General features: G+C 57.8%; 2 protein-coding genes across 2 annotated transcripts in view; both read right to left on the bottom strand.

Annotated features, from left to right (window-relative positions):
* Positions 1-12,262, bottom strand: part of PADI3 (peptidyl arginine deiminase 3) — a 29,591-nt gene extending 17,329 nt beyond the window's left edge. Inside the window, exons 1-4 of the mRNA XM_020877999.2 lie at positions 12,171-12,262; positions 5,157-5,337; positions 2,615-2,687; positions 366-430 (exon numbers count right to left, since the gene is read on the bottom strand). Coding sequence (XP_020733658.2) covers positions 366-430; positions 2,615-2,687; positions 5,157-5,337; positions 12,171-12,262 — 411 coding nt within the window. The remainder of the gene's footprint in view (positions 1-365; positions 431-2,614; positions 2,688-5,156; positions 5,338-12,170) is intronic.
* Positions 12,263-14,787: 2,525 nt separating this feature from the next.
* Positions 14,788-19,851, bottom strand: part of PADI1 (peptidyl arginine deiminase 1) — a 40,525-nt gene continuing 35,461 nt past the window's right edge. Inside the window, exons 15-16 of the mRNA XM_020877996.2 lie at positions 19,116-19,241; positions 14,788-16,529 (exon numbers count right to left, since the gene is read on the bottom strand). Coding sequence (XP_020733655.2) covers positions 16,296-16,529; positions 19,116-19,241 — 360 coding nt within the window. The 3' untranslated portion in view covers positions 14,788-16,295. The remainder of the gene's footprint in view (positions 16,530-19,115; positions 19,242-19,851) is intronic.

The following is a 19,851-nucleotide window of genomic DNA, read 5'->3' as shown; positions in this document are numbered from 1 at the left end:
CTACACTGGCAGAATCAAGTCACTGCAACAGAGACAAGATGGGCTGCAAAGCCTAAAACACTTACTGTCTTGCTCTTACAAAAATAAAGTTTGCCAACCCCCAACCTAGATTGAAAATCCAGAAGGACTTGTCCCCACAAAGGGAGACCTAGCTCAGGGCTGGGCATGTATGTGCTTAAAAATCCTTGATGATGTTTTTTCTGCCAGTGAAAGAAGATCCCCAGCCGTTCCTGGGTTGGCTCCAACTGGCCTTGACATCAGCTGGGAGGCAGGGGGATACCTCTGATGACCTCACCCCTTTTAACCCAGCCTAGAGCAGCTCCAAACTCCATGCCTCTTTCTGGGTCCTGGCAGAGATAGCCTACCTTGTCCACAAAGTCCCTGTCCCTGTCCCTGTCTTCACAGTTCAGGTCACAATCCAGGGTGATATCTGCAAGGACAGAGCAAAGGGTCAGTCACGACAAGGCACCCAAGGGCCCAGCACAGGCCCATGACCTCCATGTTTTAGCCTCAATCTCAGGGCCCATTCTGGGGCCAGACAAATGGAAGTCATTTCCAAGAAGACAGCGCCCAAAGGTGGGAGCATTTGGAGCCTCCCTCCCTGGGCTCGGGAAAGAGGCCTTGGGGAAGATGCAGCGTCAGAACAAAAACCGAGGTCAAATGTTGCCCCCTCCAGGAAGCCTTCCCTGAATTCTCCCTCTTCTGCACCCCTATAGCCCTCACTCTCTGGGGGACACTCTGCCCTGCACCTGGGTTGCCGGGGACATTCTAGGTCTCTGTGAAGCTCCCTTGTCTCCCAGGGATGGGCCAGTGAGCCTGGGTTTTGGTGTCAGACAACCGTGGATGTAAATCTAGACTCTGGCACCTACTGCCTGTGTGGCTCTGAGCCTCACCTTCCCCTCGTATCCCCGCCTCCATCCCACCTTCTTAACCACTCTCCCTAGAAAGTGGGAGAGGTTTTACAGTACACATGAAACCTTCAAGGGAGAGAAAAAAAAATTGAAATGATTTTTAAATATGTGAAAAGATACTCAACCACCATACAAGAAGGGAATGAGTCTCACAAACGTAAGGTGGGGCTAAAGGTGTATACAGTGTGACCTCAGCAGACAGAGCTCAAAGGCAGGCCAAAACAGACTGTAGGATCTGGGCGTGCCTATTCAGATGACAGAGCCAAAACAGACTGTATGATCTGGGCGTGCCTATTCAGATGACAGAGCCATAAAGAAAGGAAAGGAAACATTTATCACAAGACAGTGGTTACCATAAGGGAAGGAGCGAGTTACGATCAGAGAGGGGATTGGGGGTACTTTGGGGTGCTGGTCATGTTCCCTGTTCTATTTCTTGACCTGGGTGATGGCTGCTCAAGAGTTTGCTTTCTAACTATTCCTATATCCACACCCCCCACCCCCGCCAACACACACATTCACATCGGGTTGACCTAAAGATTCGTTCAGGTTTTTCCATAAGATGTTACGAAAACCAAAACAAACTTTTTGGCCAAACCAATATATACGTATTTTTCTGTATGTGTATTTTCCAGTAAACAAGGTGTGGGTGTGTGTCTGGGGAGGGGGAGGCAGGGAGACCCCCAACCTCAGTCCAAACTAAAGGGAGGCAAATGAAAGCAACAAAGAGACGCTGACCTCTCAGACTGGCAAAAACAGAAAAGGCTGGAAATGGACAGTGTTGGCAAAACCCTGCCCTAGCGGTTGGCAGGTGTGTAAGAAGGTAAGGCCTTTTTGGAGAGCCATTTGGCAGTATCTATCACAACCGAAATGTTCATTCCCTGTACTCAGCGGTTCTGCTTCTAAAAATGCCTCCTGCAGACAGCATTTTCAACGCTCTTGCTAACCTTCCGGTCCCACATCCTTGGCAGTTGAGTATCTTTTCATCTGGGTTCTGAGCACTCAGGTTTTCTCCACTGTGATTCGCTGGTTTCTGTTTTTTGCTTATGTCTATTAATTGTTCTTATTGATTCTATTGATTCTTATTGATCAGCATTCTCTATTACCTGCAAACACTGATGCAGGCATGCGCACTGCAAATTGCTTCTCCGCAGTCTGACTTTGTATTTGTCCTCGGTTGGTTAGAAGATTTCCACTTCAGTAAAGTCTAATTTATCAATCTTGCCCCAAGGGCCTGTGCTTTTGTTTTGCCTTGTTAAAGAAGACTTCTGACTACTTTGAAGTTGAAGAGACATTCTCTTCTAAAAGCTTTAAGATGTTGACTTTCACCTGGAGGCTTTTTGAAATTTTTATTTTATTTTTAACTGGAGGATAAATACTTTACAATATTGTGATGGTCTCGGCCACACATCAGCATGAGTCAGCCAGAGGTATACATCTGTCCCCTCCCTCTTAAACCGGAGTCCTCCCACCTCCCTTCCCATCCATCCCTCGAGGCTGTCAGAGCACCGGCGCTGGGTTCCCTGTGTCATACAGAAAATCCATCTGAAGTTTGCTTTTGAGTGTGACACACGGTGGGGAGCCGAGTTTATCCAGCATCACAGGAACACCACCTGCGCCTGTGTTCTGGTTCTCTGTTTGTTCCGCTGGTGTTTATCCAGCCCAGCACCACTTTCACTCTGCCCTCGGCTGAGGCCCCCACTTACCCACACAGGTGAGGTAGAGCACCGCGTAGGCCAGGGGCGAGGAGTCTTGGCTGGAATGGTAGGAAATCTGAATCTGTGGAGAGATGGGCCCGGGGTCAAGCTGGCTGAAGCTAGGAGCCCGGCCCCAAAGCACAGGTCTTGGGGGACCGGGCAAGGAGGGCGGGGGGAGTTCCCAGGAACCTCTGTCCAGCACCGACTCAGCTCTTCCTTTCGCCTTCTCTGCCACTCATTCTTCCGTGCCTCGGTTAGCTCATCTGTAAAATGGGGACTATTTCTGAGGGATTCCATGGAGGCATCCCAGCGCTGCTGCTGACTCCTGTGTGATTTCAGCAAGCCCCTGTTCCCCTTTGGATCTCAGTTTTGCCATTCATAAAATGAGGCGCTTGGTGCTGCAACTAAGACCCGGTGCAGCCAAATAAATAAGTACGTTTTAAAAAAAGAAAATGAGGAGTTTGACCTGGGCAGGTGTAGGGACGCCATCCTAACTGTGGGATTTGGACTGGGCAGGTGTAGGGACACCATCCTAACTGTGGGATTTGGACTGGGCAGGTGTAGGGACACCATCCTAACTGTGGGATTTGGACTGGGCAGGTGTAGGGACGCCATCCTAACTGTGGGATTTGGACTGGGCAGGTGTAGGGACACCATCCTAACTGTGGGATTTGGACTGGGCAGGTGTAGGGACGCCATCCTAACTGTGGGATTTGGCCTGGGCAGGTGTAGGGACGCCACCCTAACTGTGGGATTTGGACAGGCCTTTACTTGAGCTCTGTGACCCCCGCCAATGCCCTTCACCTTTCGAGCTGCCTTAGTCTGCTCGTCTGCAATATGGGCTCTGCACAGGTCCCTGCAATCAGAGGACGGAGCTTCAGATTTGAAACGATCCGTGTAGAAGACTGGTCTCGTAGGACGTGCCCAAGAAATACCAGCTCTTGTTATTAGAGGGCAGGGGGCGCGATGTATGCACCGGTGCAGCGTTCCTGAGTCAGACGGCCTGGGCTCGGAGAGGATACCCTGGGAGAGTTACTCTGCCGTCTGGGCCTCCCTTTCCTCCGCTGTGGAACGGCGCTGATAATGGCTCCGTGGGACTGATGACAGGGTGTGCGGATTAGAGCAGGAAAGTGTGGGACGTCTGGCACCGAGCCCACAGCACACGCCCGACAGCTGCTAAAGGTGAGGCTGAGGACGGTGATGATAAAGCGAACTCCAGGCGGCGGCATCGAGCCCTTTCACCCTCCGCCCTCCGCTGGGACATTCCCTCCTGAATTGGTCCCTCAGCTCTCCGGCTCTGATGTCCTCTCCCAGGGGCCTCAAGAACTTACTGAGACCCATCCCTCCTCAGTCCTGGGGGCCCCGAAATCCTGCAGCTGCAAACCCCGGTGTGTCAAGCCCCAGCAGGGATGCTGGCTTCAGGCACACGATTACCAGGACCCCGGACAAAGGCAGGGACGTTCTGATGACCCTGCTCAGTCCCTGTGGTCCTCGGGGCCCAGGAATTCAGAGTGGCAGCTTCTGCACCGTCTCTGGATCAGTGCTGGGCGCCCAACGCAGGCTGGCCCAGCTTCTCGCCCGGCCCCGGGGGCCTCTGTCCTGACCCTCCCCAACTCACTGATCACCAACCACGTGACTTCCGGTAAGCCACGCCCCTTCTTGGTCTGGCGCCTGGTGAACTGGATTCGTGGAGTCCTGCCCCACCTGCCGCAAGCAGCTCCCGGGATAGGCTAATTCGGATCCCTGGGTGGGAACGACGCAGGGCTGACGGAGGGAGCTTGTCCCTGGGAGCCAGGCAGGTCAGACCCCTGAGTTCTAGCTCCCCCACTGACCAGCTCTGTGGCTCCTGGACGGTTTCTCTGAACCCCAGTGGCCACCCCTGTGACCTGCGCATCAGACCCCGCCTCTGAGGGCCGTCGTGAGGGCTGGACACAGTCAGTGCTCCCTCCTTAAAGGGCCAGTTTCCCGAAACCTCGCTCCTGATGTGGAGCGGGAACCTGCCGCCTGCACGACAGACCTGACTCCCACTGCCCCTTTAAGGGGCGTCTTCTGCTCCAAGTTCATGGACCATCCCATCTCCCCCATTTCTTAAATGTCCCCTCCCCAGGGGCCAGAACACTGCCTCCAGCCCGGCCTTGTTAGACTAGCTCTTCTGGCTGAATGGGCAGAGAGAGGAGAGGAGGGCAGGCACCCTGCCTGAGAAGGGGGAGGGTCAGGAACACGGCGGACTAGGGGAAGGTGAGGCCCCGAGGGAAGGGGCCCCCGGGGCAGCTGCTCCCCTCTCCACCTCTGCTTTCTCTCTCGCATTCCTAGTAATGGGGACTACGAATCGACCCGCAGCCACAGATGGGGAAACTGAGGCTCCAGGAGGAGATGAGAGTGGCCAGCAGACCCACAGTTTGTGTTCGTATGTCGCAGAGCTGGCGGTTCCAGAGCTGGGCCCTTGCCCTCTGGGTTACCCTGCATTCTGGATAAGAGAGGGCACTGGGCCCTCGTGAGCTGGGTCATCCCCCCACCCCCAGTCACCCCCCAGACAAGGGGACGCACTCACATGACTGTCGTTGAGCTCGTTGCTGGGAGAGTTCATGACCACGATGATCTGTGAGCCCACGTCAAAGTGCCAACGCCGGGTATCCGCACGCTCCCGGTCCCTCTCCACGTTGGGGCAGATGTAGACGTCCACGCCAGGGGTTCCGTAGACCTCGAACATCTCTGTGCCCTCAGGAACGGAGCTGGGAAGGACAGAAGCCAGTGCTTCAACTCCGGCTCAAACTCTGCTTCCTCCAGGAAGCCTTCCCAGACTACCCCAGGCTTCTTAGATGCTTCCAGCAAGCTCCTAGGAGTCAAACTTGGGCCCCACACAGATATACATCATCTAATATTTCAAGGTTCTGTGTTCATTAACATTTCCCTTGTGAGTTCTCCGGGTATTCACGGTAGCGTTAAAAAGTCCATGCTGTCCAGTGGCCCTGGGACTTCCTGCCCCCAGCTCAGCTGCTCTGGGAGTCTTGTTTGAAATTAGTCTGTTCCTCCTGGTGGTCTGTAGGGTGCCCATGTGCACGCAGGAAGAAGCATCCGCTGCCCCAGAGCCGTCAAGCCAGCTGGAGAGCTGAGGACAGCCCTGCCCAGGGCAACCAGATGGGTCAGGAGGCAGTGGGATCACATAGGGAGAGGCTGCTGGGGGGAGAGGAACTGGAAGGCTTCCTGGAGGAAGCGGCATATCCACCCACCCAGCAGGGGGACAGTGGTAACGGACGCTGGTTGAGCTCTTGCTCTGTGCCAGCCATATTCAAGTTTCATTACGTGTATTGTCATGTAATCCATTAAAAAGCCCCAGGTAGGTACTATTACTATCTCCCATTTTACAGATGGGAAAACTGAGGTTAAAGTAAACTGTCCAAGGTCCTGGAGCCAGTAGGTGGCAGGACTGGGATCCAAATCCAGGCCTCCTGGCTCTTGAGTCCACATTCTTACCCGGGTGTAATGACAGAAATTGAAGCCCTCAGGGCCCCTCCCCTGCACAATTACCATGGTGGGCTTGGCTAAGCCTTCCCAAATACCAACTCATCTAATCCTCTGCACAGTCCCATTTAATGTGGGGGAAACCGAGGCTCAGGCTGGGCAAGAGGCACGCCCAAGCTGCATCCTGGCCACAGTGCCTCCCGCCCAAGGCCCTCTCTCTCCTCTGCCTCCGCATGGAGGAAAGCAGGCTTCCTCCACTCTTCTGCAGGCATGATCCTGGCACTCCTCAGCACAGCTTCCCTTTATAGAAAGAAATATACGAAGCCCAAACTGTACTCCATCAGGCGGGTCCCACTCCGGGGCTCAGCCTGCCAGGTGTCCTCACCAGCTAGGAGGAGCTGACACACCTGTGTCTCCTCCCAGGTAGGGCTGCCAGATTTAATAAAATATAGAACATGCAGTCAGACTCGAATTTCAGGTAACCAACAAACAGTTATCTTAGCATAAGTATATCCCGTGCAATATTTGGGACATACTTAGACTAAAAAATTACTCATTGTTTATTTAGATCTCCAGTTTAACTAAGTGTCCTGGGCTTTATCTGGTAACTTACTCCCCAAGCTGTCATTTCCAGACCTCTATTCTGCTGTGCCCTGGGTCTGCGAGCCAGACCATCGGGGGACAGGAAGGGCCTGCACAGAGAGGCGTAAGGACACAGAGACGGAGAGACAGGTAAGGAAGCCAGAGAAACGAAGACTCACACAGCTGGGCCCGGGCATGAAGGGCTCCTGGCGGCCCCCACAGCCCAGGTTCTGCTCGGGCCCCAGGCCCCCCCAGCTAGAGCGGCACACCTTGGGTGGCCCTTCTCACAGGACACCTACCCAGTTCCCAGGCTGCAGACTCTGGTTTGGGGTCTTTCAGCCCAGCTCCCCTGTACCTTCCCAGCCCAGGCCCCGTGGGAGACTACAGGGGACCCCAGATGAAGACGGAAGCAGCCCTGTGCAGGAGGGTCCCAAAGAAGCCAGGGGCTCAGGGGTGCCAGGGCCAGGGTCAGGATGCAGGTTTAGACCAGGCCGGGCTGCCCTACACCCAAGTGACCTTGAACAGATCACCGGCCTCCGTGGGCTCTGTAACCTTGCCTTTAAAGCGGGGTAATGACACCCACTGGGCCAACCGCAGGCAATCATGAGGCTCAAACACGATAATAGATGGGGCAGTCTTGCAAAACCACCAGCCAGGAAGGGGGAAGGGGTTATTAGGGTAAATTAGAGCATAGGAGGCAGGCATATGGGAGCAGGCTGAGCCCGGGACTGGGGTGTCTGGGGAAGCTTCACAGAGGAAGGAACTAAGGACAAGGAGGAGACACGGCTAAAGGGAAGGGGTTTCCAAGTGGGGCCTTCGGAGGCCAAGGGCAAACTCAGGCGGGAACAGGCCCATTCCTATGTAATGGGCGCTAGCAGTGGTTCCGGAGTAGGAGGTGACCCAGTGGGGCTGCGGTGAGGTGGCTAAGCCAGGGACTCTGGGGCCAGGCCGCCTGGGTCCAAACCCAGTTCCGCTGCTCATTGCTGCGTGACCTTGGCCTTCCTGTGCCTCCGTGTCTGCATCGATGAAGTGGGGGCGATGAGCAGAGGAGAAGAGTGCGTTTGTATGATGAACGGGATGAGCGCACGTTGAAGGCCCCTGAACCCGTGCTGTTATTTTCCTGCCGGAGAAACTGAGGCCCAGATGAGACTGGCCTAGAAGGCAGTGCCCTGGACCCCTGGTTCAGGGTTTATGCCCCCCACACAGCTGTATGATAGGAAGACTGAAGCGGCGGCTGCTGGGGGAAGCCCTGTGTCAGGATGGGAGGATCTGGGCTCCCCTGGAGGGCACGGAAGGTGGCCCGAGGCTCACCTGGATGAAGTTCCGCCTCTGGTGAGGCCACCCCGAGCGCAGCCTGCTGCTCCAGATGGCACCCCAGCCCAGCCCTGGGCACACACAGCTGGGGGCTGTGCCCTCCCCCACACGCAGGACCATCCAAGACCCTCTCCATCGCCAAGTCCTCTCAGGCAGCTGCAGGACTCCACAGCCTAGGAGCTGGTGCGTGCTGGGGAAACACGATGGGGTGACCCACAGTTCTGGTTTGCCAGGGACCAGGGCATTTCCTGGGGTGCAGGACATTCAGTACCAAGATCTAGGAAGTCTTAGACAAACAGGGACCACTGGTCACCCTCACGGCATCAACCTCAGACCTACTTGTTCAAAATGCAGATTCCAGAACCATAAGTTCTGCACGCAGAGCTCTTTTAAACCATACGGATGTCCAGTGAAGTCTGAGGACATGGCTCAGGAGGGCTGTCTCAGAAATGCTGGACCCTGCCACCCCCTCCCAGGGAGCGTGGAGGGGACTCAATGTCAGCTCACGCAATCCTGGGCATCAAGACAGCTCAGGCCTTCCTTTAGACTCGTCCACCCTTTTAATGGTGAGGATGATGGTGACAGTGATGATGCAGACGGCTCCCCAAGCCACCAGATGTCAATACTATTTCCCCACCTTACAGATAATAAAACAGAGGCTCAGAGATGACAGGTGACTTGCTCAAAGCCACACAGCTGGTGAGGGACAGAGCCAGGACTCAAGCCAGCTCTGCACTCACTCCCTTGCAAACCGAAACCCACCCTCTCCATCTGAGCTCTTAAGACCTCCACCTCTGGGAAAGCAAAGCTAGACATTTTAGAGCTGGGAAACTGATGGGAAAGGTTCTTTGTGGCTGAGAACAGAAAGGTTGATGAGATGACCACCAAGGTCCCCAAGGAGCCGGCCCATGGAAGTAGGGGCGATCAAGGCCCAGAGCGCTCAGGATACCAGCTGTCCCTCTGCGTTCAGTGAGGTCCCAGATTCCCAGCTCCATCAGCCTCACCAGAAGAATGCGGTCCAGAACTCACTGCCCTTCCTTAATCCTACGTCCTCCTGCCCCTGGAAAATGCCGGCCGCACACACCCCTTTTACAAAGTCCAGGTAGTTGAGAGTTAAAGATGCATCTGCCTCCTGGACTCTGCTCTCTGCACAGGCAGGTCAGAGCTTTACATCAGACAGAATCTGGTGGAGACAGAGGGGAGCTGCTTTGTCAAATCGGGGAGGAGGTTCAGAAGCCTCCATGAGCAGAGCCTGAAAGCCACTCTTCGATGCCAACCTGTCTGGGGTACATTTGTGGAAACTGAGTCCCCAGAGGGAGCAGAAATGTGCTCAAGGTGACACAGCAGAGGGTGACGGAACCAGGGTCAGCACGCAGGGTTCCGGCCCCAGGCGCCCCAAGCCTCTTCATTCTGCAAGACCGCCTCTGCTGAGCACGGGATGAGCTGTCTGCTCTTCCAGCTAGGGATGGCGTTCTCAGTCCTGGCTGCAAGCCAGTGCGTGGCTCATCACGTCTGTGTGTTCCCTTCTCCTGAAGAATCCCTGACAGGGAAAGCGAAACCTCCGTACCCAGCCTGGGCCACCTCCAACTCAGCGGAAAGAAGGAAGACGGGGTTTAATCCGCTCGTGATTAGAGATCCCAGGGGTCCTGCTCATCCTGCAAGGCTCTTCCTCCAGGAAGCCCGCCCTGACTGCTCAGCCTATGTTAATTTCTCTTTTCTCCTCTCTTGCTTCTCCCAGTATGGCTCAGAGATTATTTCCCTGCCATCTTGTGGATGGTTTGCGGACACTCGAGGCTGTCTGGAGAGCCAGGAAAGATACTTAAAATGATGATGGTGGTGGTGATAATGGCAGCAGTTACCATAATTGAATGTTCACATGCCAAGCATCGCCTACATGCCCTACACGCGCAATCTCGTTCAATTGTCCCAACAGCCCTTTGACGTGACGGCCAAAGTGCTCGGGCTGCGTTCTGGGCCTGCCTCTCCTCCCTGGCTGTGTAACGTGGGGCAAGTGACTTGGCCTCTCTGTGCCTCAGTTTCCTCATCTCTGAAATGGGGATGAAGACAGCACTGAGTTAGCGTTAGTCACACACACTTTAGGGCAGTGATGGCCATGGACCAGGCTCTAGGTATCGTTGCTGATATAATTATGACCTTTATTCTACAGATGAAGAGTGACATGGGAGGTTAGGTGACTTTCCCAAGGCCAGACAGCTCCTAGGAGGCAGAGTCAAGAGCGGCCACCACGTCCACTGCCTTTCTCCTGTTGGCCCACAGTCTGAGCACCCAGGATTGCTGAATCACAGCATCTCTGAGTCGGAAGGGACTTTAGAATTAATCTAGCCCTTGCTTGCTTGCAAGACAAGAATCCTTTCCACAGCACCCCTGTGAGGTGGTCCAGCCTCTGCCAGAATTTCAGGAGAGTTCTCAGAGGTCAGAGACCACATCTGCTCGTTCACCACTGCGTCCCCGTGCCTGGCACACACTAGACCCCAAAGGAATATTAATACTTGATGAACATGTGGATGAAGAAACTAGGTGCTCCTCCCCATCCCCGAGACGGACTGGTTATCGGAGGCCAGAGAGTCTCTCATTTGAGGCCAGAGGCTCCCCCCCCGACCCCATGACTGTCCCACCCACAGCCTCCTCTGTGAACCCCAAGGTGGCCCATCTATCCACATCACCCCAAGACACTGACACCTCTGCCACTCATGGTCCGAGGCCATCTTCCATCCTCTAGAAAGTTCTGCAGGGGAGGAGCCAGTCCCAGGCTTCCTGTGGCAGGTCAAACAAGAGACACAGCTGCCCGACGGGCATGGGGTAGGCAGGGCAGGTGAGTCACCCCCACGGGCATGCAGAGCTGGGGGAGGTGGTGGCGCCAGCTGGCACGGGCACCCCTCCTCATCATCTGGGGCTTCTCTCTGCGTCAGGAGCAACCCAGTCCCCTCCTCACTCCTCACTGCCCACCCACCCTTAGCCTGCAGACTAGCTCCTCAGCTCCTCTCCTCTAGTGCCCTGGGACCTACCCCGTCTCTGCGTCTAAGTTCACTCCAGTTTTTAAAGTCTTAGTTCAAAATACTGGTTCTCAGGTGGGGCACACTGGGCGATGTCCAGAGATATTTTAGATCATCACAAGTGAGGGGTGATCACTGGCATCTGGTGAGTAGGGGCCAGAGACACTGCTTAACATCTCCCAGGGCACAGGCTGTTCCCTCAGCAAGGAGCGAGCAAGGAACGACCGGGCCAGCAGTGTTGAGGCTGAGAAATGCAGGCTCGTCTCAGGAGAGGGCGGAGAGCTTTGCGACGGGAAGAGCGGCAGGTGCGGGCTTCCCCTCTCCGCCCCCTGAGTGCTGGTGTTCCCCGCCCAGCCTTGGACCTAGGACCCTTGAGGATGCCTTAAAAAGTGAAGTAGCTGGCTTCCTGGTGGTTCCCAGCGCCCAGCTTCTGAAGCCCTGCCCCAAGTCTCCTCTTCTTCCTGGGGGAGAGAGAAGACGGGGGCCTCCCCCAGCCTCTGGCTTTACAGCCACGGCCACGTGGGAGCAGGGGCATAACGCACGGGTGCTGCTCTGTAAGTGGCAGAGAACACGACCACGAACGGCTTTAAGCTCTGGCTCTGCCACTTGGTAGCTGTGTGGTTGAGCCAACAGCTTGCTCTGCCTTGCCTCCATTTCCACATCCATCAGGCAAAAGAAAGCTAATAAACAGCCCCTCGGGTTGTTGTGAAAGTCATGTTTGGGAGTTAAAGTTCAAGGATTAAATTCAAGAGGCTTGTCAAGCTCTTAGAGCAGTGCTTGGCACAGAGTAAGCGCTATGTTGAGTATAAGTGATTTTTTACGAAGGGATTCATGCCTGGTTTGCAGAGCTCATAAGCTGGGGGTGTGGGTGCCCCTCCTCCTAGTCTGGTGTGCCCAGTGAGACCCCACAGCCCAGCCTGCAGATCTTCAGGACAGAGGAAAGAGCCCGAGCCCCTGACCCAGAGCTACAGGGCCTTTCACCCCCATCCAGTCTCCCACACTTCACGGCCCCCTGGCTCGGGTTTTGAAGAAGCTCGGCTGAGAAAGGCAAAGACCTCCTTTCGTGCCTGGCTGCTGTTCCAAGGAAGACTCAGGAGAGGGCGGCCAAGTCAGGAAGCGCTCCAGATGGCCCGCAGGGAGATCTCGGGGGTCAGCACCAGGGGCCCGCAACTCCCCAGGCTTTCGGCTCTTACCCATAAATGTCCACCAGGGTCTCGACTCCAGCCACGCACACGGCACTGGTGGGGTGTTCCAAGGACACGCGCACAATCCTCTGCAAAGACATGCTGGCCTCCACCTGGGCTTGAGCCTCAGAAGCCCCTTGGCATGTGGTTTAAAAGACCCTGGTCCCGCCCCCCCAGCCCCAGGTGCTAGCTCATTGGCTCCAGTCCCAGAAGCCCAGCCCCTTCCCAGAGCCATGAGCTCAGGATTGGCGGGAAGAAGCCAGGAGTTTGCATACGAACCTGTGGCTCCCACCCAGGCTCACAGACAGTTAATTTCTCACTTTAAGGAGAGAAAGTTAAGTCCCTTAGGTACCTGGCCAGGGCACCAGGACCCTGGAGGGGTCAGAGGTGTGGGGTGTTGATCAGGAGACCGTTCTCGATTTCCACACTCAGCCTCTTCACCCCCTTTTCCTGTCTTTTCAGAGACAAGATGTCAGTGGGGAGCTTCTCTGCAGTGCTGGGAAAATGGATGAAAATGCAGATTCCCAGGTCTAGCCTCCAACTTGATAAGCAGCCTGGCATCTGGAGTCTTTTTTCTTTTTTTGATTTGGACCATTTTTCAAGTCTTTATTGACTCTGTTACAGTATTGCTTCCATTTTATGTTTTGGTTTCATGGTCGTGAGGCGGGTGCGACCTTAGCTCCCCAACTAGGGGTCAGAGCTGCACCCGCTGCCCCAGAAGGTGAAGTCGCAGCCACCGGACCGCCAGGGAAGTGCCCCGGAGTTTTCCTGGTTTTGTTTCTCACAAGCGGCCCTACAGCATTTCTGAACTGACCTGAACTATAGCATGTCAAGGCACTTTGAGGAACACAGTCTTTTTCTTAAGAGCACGGATTTTCCAGGCTGGATCGCCGCCCTGCCACAATTACTTCCTGCCTGAGTGACCAGGGGCAAGTCATTTACGTGCTCTGTGCCTCAGTTAGGCATCTGAAAAATGGTCGTCGAGAGGGTTAATGGGGACAGCGTGAGAAGAGCCCCAGTGTGGGGCTCAGCAGCATTTTATGATGGGTGTTGTTGTTATTACTATTAGCAGATGCCAAAAGCTTCTGGAAACACTCTCTGGCCAGGAGGACCTGAGAAGGTCAGGATAGGAAGGCTCCCACTTGTCAGGTGGGGAAACCGAGGCCAGGGAGGCCGCTTGGCCTCCTGAGATGGTGGGAGCAAGGTCTCTGGGACAGGAATCTTGGGCTGGGACCCAGGCTCCGCCAGGCACCGGCTGTGTGGCCTTGGGGCTTTGTACCCTCATGGTGCCCTCATCCGTGGAAAATGCGGCTAGGCACCAGTCCAGCAGAGATAATAGCGGGACACACCCTGCCCAGGGAGGCCCAGAAGGTGCTGAATAGAGGTTTCCACCCTCCTCCCTGGGATGCGAACAGTTTGGGGCAGGGTGGGGACAGGATCTGATTCCCAGAGTCCCTGGCTGGGGTGTTTGCACAAGTTCAGGGACCTCAGCAAGTCTGAGACTGGCGCTCCAGTCCCCACTCGGTCTGCAGAGGGTGTTCTTCACAAGGAGAGATGCTGGCTCCAGTGACAGCTTCGCCTTTCTGGCTGTCACGTGGCTTGGGGCTGAGCCTGCTCTGGGCAGCAGTGAGAGCTCAGGAGGAAATGCCAGGCGGGGCCTTAGCCTGTTTGTGGACACAGTTGGGAAACAGATGCACAAACCAGGGCATCCGTCTGGGCCTGGCCGGCTGTGCAGGGGAGGACCAGCCTCCTGCTCGGAGCCTGGAGCCCTGTACTTGGAGGTGGACCCGTGCTTCCTCGCCCCGGTGGACACATGCCAGCTTTTAGAAAGAGATCTGTGGTTTATTCAGACTAAAGTGTCCGTGACTGACAAGCAGCCACTTTTTGCTTTTTAGTCCACAACAAACCTCAAATAAGGTGAAAGAGGGAGCGAGTGTCAAAGGAGCAATTGAAGGCAGAACCAAGCATGTAGGGCATTTTCAGGCCTCTGAAATCAGACCACTGAGGCTACGTAGCTTAGTAGGTTTCCAGGCGGGAATGAAAGGGAATTACAGTGGCCTGTGGCCCTGAACTTCAGTCCTGCTGGGGACTTTCCCACCCTGCCGACAGCCCTCCTGCCCTCTGAGAGAGGGAGGAGACAGCCCAGGGAAGGGAGAGGGGTGAAGAGATAGGACGCACCCTCCTCTGATAAGCATCTTAGCAAAGCAGGAAACCTCACACAACGGGCATGTGCCAGCCATTCTGCTGCGTCAGCCTGCCTGCCTGGCACTGCGGGCTCTCCCCGCTGGGTGGGAGCTGCCCATGGCCAGCGGAAGTTGAGCCAAGGAGCTGATGGCACAGTGGGTGGGACTGAAAACAGCACCCCCCCACCACCCCCCACTCCCCCATCTCCACCACCGTGACTTCCCTCCCCTCCTGCTCATGGCCCAGAGAACAGAAGCTAAGAGACGGGCACTGGAAGACGTGCGTGTTGACATTTTTATTCATCAGAAGGAAGGTGACCGGTCACCGGAACATTCTCAGAGGGAACATCGGCCCCACCCCCTTCCAGAGCTCGCAGCCCGAGTGCCCTCCCGAAGGCCCGCCCGGCCCTCCCGTCCTCTGCCACGCCCGCTCCCCTCCCGCCCGCAGCCCTTTCCCCGGGAACCCCGGCTGCACGCCTTCGGCAGCTGCAGAGCTGCCTTCCCTCTTGCCTCTGCCCGGGGGCATCAGGATGGTGAGCGGAAAGCGCAGAGATCAGACCGGGGCGTGTAAATGGGGTTCCACGGAGCCTCCTGGAGGGGGAGGAGCCAGGTACACCTCCCCGCCCCGAAACCAGAGCAGCTCCGCTTTCCTCAGGTTCACACGTGTGGTCGCCTCTGATGGCCAAGTGGTCCGCGGTTAAGAGGGTTTAAAGGGCAGGAGGCTCAGTCTGAGTCTCAGCGGGAACCAGGGGCTCGGAGCTTCGGAGCTGGCCCCCGAGACTGGGGGGAGGACGGCGGGCCCGTTCCCTCCCGCCCCCGCCAGCCCCGTGCGCCGCCGCCTGCCTGTGCCCTCACGCGGGGCCAGGCTGCCAGCGCCCCGAGGCACTGCCTCCCCTCCCCGGGGGGCACACAGGCCTGCCTGGGGCCTTCCTCACAGGTGGAACCCAAGCCGCATGCCGGGTCTCGGAGCTGCTGAGGCAGACTGGGAAGGCTTCCCTCCCACTGCCTGCAGAGAGGAGGGGGATAATTAAGGGCTATTACAGGAAATTAAACCGCACCCGCAGAGATGACCCAATGGTCCTGCCCACCCTCTTCCGACATCCGGGCCTCCCCTCCTTGCTGGATCTGGATCAGCCATGCCTCATCGCACCTGGAGCCCAGACTTCAAAGCCTGGGAGGCCGCGGGGGCGGAAGCAGGTCCCGGGAGTCTCCCTGGGCCTCGGGCCCCGTGGCCGGCCGGCCTCCCCACTCCCGCCCGGCCTGCCTCCTCGCTTTGGCCTCTGTGTTGTTTGAGCCGGAAGCAGCCGGCATGGGTAATTAAAGGCTTTCCAAACCGGAAGCAAGCATCCTTCTGAGAGTGGAGTCAGGCATTAAAAGGGGTTTTGATGCCTTTTCTTTTTAAAACAGGCCCACGGACACAGAGTGTTTCTGTCCTGATTTGCCTATGCAAATATGGCTGAGGGGTGCCTGGAGGTTAGAGCCTGGGGGTCCCCTGCAGGAACCAATAGCTGGTAAAGGAAAGAGGGGCCCCGAATCCCCCTTCCTGGGCTTACTCCAGTCACAGGTGGGCTGAACCCAGGGCCCAGGCCCTGTGGGCCGCATTCTCGGTGCAAACACAGAGGGAGTCATCTCAGAACAGAGTGGGGCAAGTGAAGTTGGGGCGCCCGCTGAGGGCACGCGTGGTCATCCTGGACTGTGCTAAGGCTGCTGACCGTCTCCCGAACCTCTGGGAGCCGTGGGTGGCAAAGAGGCAAGGGTGCGAGGGGGGCTGTCCCCCTCGAGCTGAGGGTGAGGTGCCCACCCCCGTGTCCTGGTACCCGGGACCAGCATGCTTCGGGGCGCTCGGGGGAAGCGCACAAGGCCCCCCCCCGAGGATGGCAGCCAGGTGGAGGCTCTTCACCCTGGCTGGCTTCCCTGGCGGGGGGTCGGGAGGACGCCGGGTGGGGCCGGCTCAGGGCACCATGTGCCACCACTTGAAAGGGAAGGGCTTCCGGCGCACGTTGGTGCCGCAGTGGATCTCCCCAAGCAGCTTGTGGTAGGACAAGTAGTCGTCGATGAAGACGCAGTGCAGGCCCAGCGGCTCCAGCAGGGACCGCACCTTCTCCTCCAGGCAGCAGCGCCCGTTGATGACGGGCCCGAAGGGCTTGGGGATGCCCAGGTGCTTGCCCAGCACCACCATGTTCACCTGCAGAGAGGGAGCGAGAAAGAGCCTGGCTGGCTGGGGCCGCTCTACAACCGGACCCCTTCTCGGTGCAGGTTCGGGCAGCCCCACCACCAGGGCCCGCTCATCTCATCTCTCATCCCCGACCACCAAGGGCGGCCCTCACTCAGGAACTAGGGCCTCTGGAAGAAGCAAAGATACAGATTCATAGTTGGAAGAGAGGGTTGATAACAGGCAGGGCTTGGGATTTCCCTGGCAGCCCCATGGTTAAGATTCTGCGCTGTCAGTGTGAGGGGTGTGGCTATGATCCCTGGTCGGGGAACTAAGGTCCTGCATGCCACGCGGCATGACCAAAAAATTAAAAAGTAATAATAGTAACAGGCAGTGCCGCCAGTAACATACATGATAACGTCACATCAATAAAAGTCACCCTTCCTCCAACACTTTCCTCGTATCAGAAGATTAGATGACAGTTGTTAGAACAAGACTTTACCATCATCTGCCAGAAAACTTGTCAAGCAAAAGCACCCGTGTACAATGTGCGCGGGTCACAGGCGTGGTGCGTCTGCAGAATACATTGTGCTCAGCCGTTCCTGGAAGCCCTGGTAGGTGTCACCGTTGCCTGAGCATACTCTCTGTGCCGGGTATAGCATCGCTAAACCTCACAGCCTCCCTGCGAGGCTGTCATGCCTTGGACAGGTTAAGTAACGTAATAAGGGCACAAGCAGGGGACAGGGAGACTGACGTGTGACTCAGGCCTGACTCACGCCGATACCGCGCTCCCTGTCCTCTGCCAGAGTGTAGCCCTGCGGTGGCCAGGGGCACCGAGGGGCTGGGGCAAGGGGCTGCGAGCCCCTCGGGGCAGCTGTTGGTCTCCGGTGACGCGTCTGCTTCCCTGGCGGGGGCCCTAACGCAGAGAAGGGAAATCTGCCCGTTGCAGGCAGCGGAGGCTTCTCAGAGGTAGCGTCTGGCCCCAGTGGCCGGCAGGAGGAGCTGTCCGTGGTGTTCAGAGGGGACAGTGAACATTCAGAGATGACACGGTCATCTCGGGGTTGGGTGGGCCACCCTGACACACGCCACGCCCCCGGCCCCGCAGGGCCCTGCAGGGCCGTCCGCCGGGACCAACGTGGCGCTGGAAGGTCCAGTGGCGGCAGTCCTGAGGCCTTGACCTGCGCTGCCTCGCCACCCGCTAACGGGCTGGAACATCAGGGATGGAAGGGGGGTGTGCAGAGGGGCACAGAGTGGGGGGAGGGGGCCAGGGGTGGGCATTCAGGGCCGCGGCCAGCTCGGCCCCGCTCCCCGAGGACTCGGGGGACAGCAGGCCGACCATCTGCTCCCTGGAGACCCCAGGCAACGGCCTCTGTGCTCCAACAGCCTCTCTCCGCGACTGACAAACGGGGGGTTGACTGAGCGTTCCCTGAGAGCCCTCCAGTGAGGACACGCCGGGATCCTCTCGCTGGGCCTGCCCTGAAGCCGGGAGAGTCCCACAAAGGGCTGCGTTTCGGGGAGGGGGCCCCACGCAGGTGCGGACAAGGCCGCGGCCCAGGGAGGGTGACCCCGGCCGTGGGCTCCCCCACCCTCAGCAGAGCCGAGCCAGGCCGACCTCTGGGGCTCTGATGCCTGCTGCAGTGGCGTTAGCCACAAGTGGTGCTAAGTAGAAATTAGCTCTTTGGTCGCACTGGCCACATCTGAAGCACTCAGAAGCCACATGTGGCGGCTTCCGTGTCATAGACATAGAAGGCTTCTGTCGTCTGAGAAGGTTCTGACCATCTCAGAGCAGTGGTTCTCAGCTGGGGCGATGTTACCTTTTGGGGTGCTTTGCAACCATCCTACGATGCACAGGGCATCCCCCACCCCCAGCAGAGAGAGTCTTCAGCTCCGAGTATCAGCAGGACCGAGGGTGTGAAGCCCTATCTCCACAGTCTCTACAGGGGGCCCACAGCGAGGGGTGAGGAGTGAACGCGGTCCTGCCTGAATCCAATCAGGATCTCATGATTCACGCCCCTATCCAGCGACAGGGATTCGAGCTAGAGGCTGAAGGGGGAGGGTCTCCCGTCCTGGGACCCCCTACTCGCTGTTGCCGACGCCTCCGCATCCTTTCCCAGGGGGTGAAGGGGCACTCTGGGCAGGGCTGTGCCCTCCACATCGTTCAGGCCCCTCCCAGGGACCCCAGCTGTGAGATCCCAACGGCTCGTCTGCTGCTCAGCTGCCCGCGTTACGGCCAGGGTGGCCCTGGGGAGCAGGGCGGGCAGTCGGGGCCCCCGAGCAAAAGCTTGGAGCACTGGACCCAAACCAGGCTCCCGCTCCCATTTTCAGGGGAAAAGCGCTCCATCCCGGGGCCGCCCCGGGCACCTCAGGGTGTCTGGCCACGTCCGTGGCCTCCACCCACCAGATGCTGTGGCATCCTCTTCGTAGGGCAAAGTGCCCCGAGGCGGGCAAAGTCACCCCAGTGGGAACTAGTGATGGAGATGTCCTTTATCTGCCCCCAAAGGCGAGCCCGGCAGAGGCCCTCGGACAGGGAGGGCTTCTCCCCCGGACCCCTGACTGACCGTCTGCCAGGACCCCTGGCCCCCGGGGCGGAAGGAACCCCGCCTCCCTCGGCGCCCTCACCATGTCGGGGAAGAAGGCTTCTGCGTAGGCGCCCCTCAGGGAGAACAGCTGCGGGATGTCCACGATGTCCCGCTCGGCCAGGCCCAGCTCCCGCTTCAGCACCGCCCGGTTCCAGTCGATGCAGCTCTGGGGGCGCAGGAGGGGCCCCGGTACCCAGGGAGCCGGGAAGGGGCGACGTCAGCTGGGCCACGCAGCCCCCTGCGCCCTTTAGCTCCTGTGAGCCTCAGGACAGCTTTCTGCCACTGCTACCCCAGATGGGACCCTGAGGCTGGGGTGACCTGCCCAAGGGCACAGAGTGAGGAAGGAGTGGGCCTGGGGTTTGCACCCGGCGGTTTCTGCTTTCCCGAGTGCCTGCTGCCATCCCCCAGCTACAGCCAGGCTCACGCTCTCGCCTGGCTCAGCGGGCAGGGGAGAAGGCGGCCTCCTCCCACTGACAGCGTGGGCTCTGTGCCGGGCCTGCCCCGGGCACACGCAGGCATGAGCCCCCCTCCCGGGGCCTCCTCCCACCCGTCTCCTCAGCAAGTCTCCCAGACCCCCAGCATCCCACCCTTCACCCCCGCAGACCCCTACCTCTCCCGTCTCATAACACTTCTCGGGGGAGTCAACATTACTTCATAAAAGCCCATCGCTTCCCCAGAATGGACCAAGATCTCCCCCGTCAGGCTAGCACGGCGGTGTCTGTTCCATCAGAATGTGGGTGCCCGAGAGAGAGGGCCTGCCCTGCCCACAGGCCTCA

This window comes from Odocoileus virginianus, chromosome 30 (assembly GCF_023699985.2).
Source record: "Odocoileus virginianus isolate 20LAN1187 ecotype Illinois chromosome 30, Ovbor_1.2, whole genome shotgun sequence".
NCBI lineage: Eukaryota > Metazoa > Chordata > Mammalia > Artiodactyla > Cervidae > Odocoileus > Odocoileus virginianus.
Note: the sequence above shows the minus strand (reverse complement) of the source record. Positions and strands in the feature narration are given on the sequence as shown.